Here is a 4495-nt window from a genome sequence, read left to right as displayed (position 1 = left end):
ACGTGCTCATGACACTCTCAGAGGACGAGGCCCAAGGGGTAGGTTCCCATGTGATGTAATTAACCTGTGTGAAGGTGAAGCCCTGTGATGCCTTGGCCAGGAAGTGGTGGATCGTTGGTGACTTAGAGGTCTGTTTGCAGAGGTTGTTCCCAGGAAATGTGTCAAAAGCAAAGGAGTTCCTGGAGAGGCGGCTTGCCAGTGGAATCACCAGTAACTATAGCCTGTCCCTGGTGGCGTATGCTCTGTCACTGGCAAACAGTCCAAGTGCACAAAACGCCATCAATGAACTGATGAGCAGAGCAGACGTGAAAGGTAAAAAGCGCTCATCAGTCCAATAGCCCACCCTCTCTTTTCCGGTACCACTTTACAATAAGACTCCATTATAAATGGTTTATAAATAGGTTATAAATAGGTTATTAATGAGGTTGTAAACCCTTTGTAAGTCATTAATAAGCCCTTATAAATGAGTTATAATTACAATTTGTATACATCGATGCGGGCTCACTATTTCGGAAGATCCCCATCTTGGCAACCCACTGTCTATCCCTTAACTGGCTCCTCTACTAGCCCAATTGCACATTCCCTACCATTCTTGGTATTAGCCCTCAGGAGGGGGGGTGGGGGGTGACAACGTGTGCCCCCCCCCCCCCACCAACATTTTTGTTTTTTTTTAGTAACATGGGATGCACACTATGGTCTTATCTGGGTTTCCAGAGCTGAAGTAGAACAACATGTTATTTGCTATGTTGTGTCTGGATGCTACTGGATGTCCTAAAATTTCCCTCTGGATTAATAAAGTATCCATCCATCCAAGATCAAGTTACTGCTTACTACTCATTTCAGAACAAATCACCCTTTATTAATAATTTACTAACCTTTATAACGGGCAAAACGGAGTCTTATTGTAAAGTGTGAAACACATGATCATCTAGAAATCAGTTACTTACCTTTATAACTGGCAAAACGGAGCCTTATTGTAAAGTGTGAAACAAATGACCCTTTATTAATCATTTACTAAACTTTATAACTGGCAAAACGGAGTCTTATTGTAAAGTGTGAAACAAATCACACTTTATTAATCATTTACTAACCTTTATAACTGGCAAAACGGAGTCTTATTGTAAAGTGTGAAATACATCATCATCTGGTAATCAGTTACTTACCTTTGTAACTGGCAAAACGGAGCCTTATTGTAAAGTGTGAAACAAATCACCCTTTATTAATCATTTACTAACCTTTATAACTGGCAAAACGGAGCCTTATTGTAAAGTGTGAAACAAATCACCCTTTATTTATCATTTACTAACCTTTATAACTGGCAAAACGGAGCCTTATTGTAAAGTGTGATACAAATCACCCTTTATATATCATTTACTAACCTTTATAACTGGCAAAACAGAGTCTTATTGTAAAGTGTGAAACACATCACCATATAGTAATCAGTTGCTTACCTTTATAACTGGAAAAAGGTAACCTTATTGTTAAGTGTGAAACACATCACCATCTACTAATGACTAAGTAAGCTTAAAACTTGCACAAAATGAACAGTATGACAAGAGAAATTAGGAAAACATATTTATTTGCACAAGAACAATATTGAAATGTAAACTGTCTGGCATTTCACATAAAAAAAAAAATCCTTCGGCTCTTAAAAAAAATAAAAACTATTTATCTGAGTTGAAGGGAGTGTGAGAGTGTGAGTGTGTGTGTGTGTGTGTGTGTGTGTGTGTGTGTGTGTGTGTGTGTGTGTGTGAACTCTACATTATAAAATCGAACAAATCAAACTAATGTAAGAATTCAAATTAAACAATTAAATTTTGTTTGGCACAGGCTTGCCTCTCCTAATGGGGAGCAGTGTCCCCCCAGCTTTCATCCCCTCTATTTTAAGTTTGGCAGCTTCATCCAGCTGAATGGCCGCATCGCACCTTTTGGCAAAGGCCAACACCGTTTCTCCACCTCCTGGCCTGTTGGACACCAGCTCCTGATATAAATCAGGAGCTGCTAAGGCCAGCTCACCTATTGCCGATGTAGAAACAACAGTATTGCGGTCAATTCTATGTTTTCTAAAGGCCCTGGTCATGGTCTTGGTCTTGCGCAACGTTTTCAGGATTGATTTGTACCGCCGTACGATTTCGTCTGGTGTTTGAACTGGAGAGGAAATAAAAAAAAAATTACACACATCTCAAAAACATACCGCTGCAAAGAATACCATACCAGACAATTGTACTTCAACACTATGGACTTGGTTGCTGTCGAACAATTCACACAAATGTATACATCTGTTCTACAATGTTTATGTTTAACATTTACCAGCTGCATTGGCTATCCAAAAATCTATATCCAAAAACCCATATTTAGTATTTCTGAGGCAGCTAGTATTCTTTAGTGTGCCCACAAATCAAATTATATTCCAAAGCACTAGCATATCCATCTACCATTCTACACCAAAATCAAACTGTAAATCTAAACCAGAGAATGCAGCATGTTGTGTGATATTTACATTATCTACCAGTTCATACAGATGCATCTACAAAAATTGAATATTGTGGGAAAGTAAAAAAAAAATAAAAATCTAATTTAAATCATTAAGAGACACCTTAGAATCATTACACATAAAATGGCATGTTTCAAGCCTATGCCCATGTTTCAAGCCTATGCTCTTATCTTTTAACTTTTTTGATTAAATTACAATTTTTTGAGATGCAACTGTACACTTTCCTTTAACAATCAGCTAAAACTTACCACGCTGCCGAAACTTCTTCAGCTCCTTATTCTTTTTGGCTCCCTTGAGGTGCTTCTTGAGGTGCTTCTTCTTCTTCTTGCGCTTCTTAGGCGAAGAGGAGGATGAGGAGGATGAGGAGGATGAGGATGAGGAGGATGAGGATGATGTGGATTGTGATTCGATTTCATCGACCACACCTATATCCCCAACTGGTTCTTCCTTCACTAAAAAAATAAAATATCAATGTGATATTTATATGGGCAAATACAGCCCATCAATCATGGCAGTGGCTAATGTACTAAAAATGAAGGCTAAAATATTTTTTTATACATATATTCCCCCAGCACATGGTATAAAGACAATGCCCATAAAACTAAATTCTTTGCTGATTTAAATCTAGCTATGTACCTCTGACGGAAGCCAGTTGTCCCCGGAGAAAGTCCCTCTCTTTCTCCAGGTCCTCTATCCTTTTTGTTTGCCATTCGAGTTTGTCTTTCAAATGACGAATCTCTAACTTGTCCTTTTGAAGAAGGACTGTTGCCGTAGGGGCTAGGTCAGAGGGAGAGCCTAAAAAAGAAATAGTTAGAATAACAATAAAGCTCAATACTGTATTGTATATATGGGAATCACTGGGGATTTTATGATTTAAGTCAGAATCCTTTACAAATCCATCAAAAAAAAATATTACTGTGCCCGTCTGTCTCTTTACTGGCCCAGTCCTGTACCACGCTCACGCAGCACGCTCTCACGTGCACCCCGAATGACAGGCACACAGAGCCTGTCACTCGGTGTGCACGTGAGAGCGTGCTGCGTGCGTGGTACAGGACTGGGCTCACTAGCCACTTACAATATGTAAACCCTCAACGACCATTACCCGTTATTGTTTTCCACTGCGTGGCACTTAATATATCGTTCAGTTATTTATTTGTCTTAAAGTACTTGGCAATTAAAAATATTTGCAGTGGATCACGTTATGTACTTAATATAAGAACCCCCCTAGTCAGCTACAGCCAAGGATATAATCTATAACTGAAATGTATCTTTAGGTGGCCACCGAAATAACTCCAATGCAGACAACTCCCTACTAATAGCTTGTTTTAGCTGGATAGCAACTTGGTTTAAAATTAACTTTTATGTCCACCTGCAAATGTCTAGTGAATGTTCAATTTTGACCACTCTGTTAATTTCCAACCCTGGTTAGCAACCTCATAATTGATAAACTACCGTTATGTGGCGGGCTGGTAATGTTAGGTAGCTATCTAGGTAGGTAGATTGCTAGCTAGGTAGCTAGCTACCGAGTAGCTTAATAAACTGGCTAGATAGTAAAATAACAATGAAAACTTACTATGTCGTTTATCCGGCACCTTACGTTTTTGTGTCCTCTTGGGACGGGAACTAGCTGAAGTTCCAGCGGCACATGACTCTTTCGCTTTGGGCTCCATTCTCACATAAGGGGAAAGACGGTTCTTCGGGACGTGTGCTCTATATATACAGGTGGATGGGACTGGTACAGGCAGCTGCAACTGTCTGTGATTGGATGTTTCTATATAATTGTCTGTGGTTGGATATTTTACTTTACCTCGCTCTGGCGCCCAAATCTTTTTTGGTTCGTTTTTTTGCCTAATGTAAAACGACCATAAATCGATTGCCCCAACACAAACATATTTTTAAGGGATTCATTTTATTCTCATTGTCTGTCTGCTGAATTCTAGGGGCACACTTAGAACTGCCCCTCAACCCAAAGAACATTTTGGGATGTCTTGATAGCGCTCG

General features: G+C 39.5%; 1 protein-coding gene across 1 annotated transcript; it reads right to left on the bottom strand.

Moving 5' to 3' along the window:
* Positions 1-1810: 1810 nt before the first annotated feature.
* LOC308374001 (uncharacterized protein) lies at positions 1811-4164 on the bottom strand (the record flags this gene model as incomplete). Its single annotated transcript, XM_080849690.1, has 3 exons — positions 1811-2148; positions 2743-2946; positions 4068-4164. The coding sequence occupies 3 exons, from the start codon at positions 4162-4164 to the stop codon at positions 1811-1813; spliced, it is 639 nt and encodes a 212-aa protein (XP_080705816.1).
* Between the last annotated feature and the right edge of the window lie 331 nt (positions 4165-4495).

This window comes from Sprattus sprattus (genome assembly GCF_963457725.1).
Source record: "Sprattus sprattus genome assembly, chromosome: 13".
Taxonomy (NCBI): domain Eukaryota; kingdom Metazoa; phylum Chordata; class Actinopteri; order Clupeiformes; family Clupeidae; genus Sprattus; species Sprattus sprattus.
The sequence above is the reverse complement of the archived record's forward strand: the minus strand, read 5'-3'. Positions and strand labels throughout refer to the sequence as shown.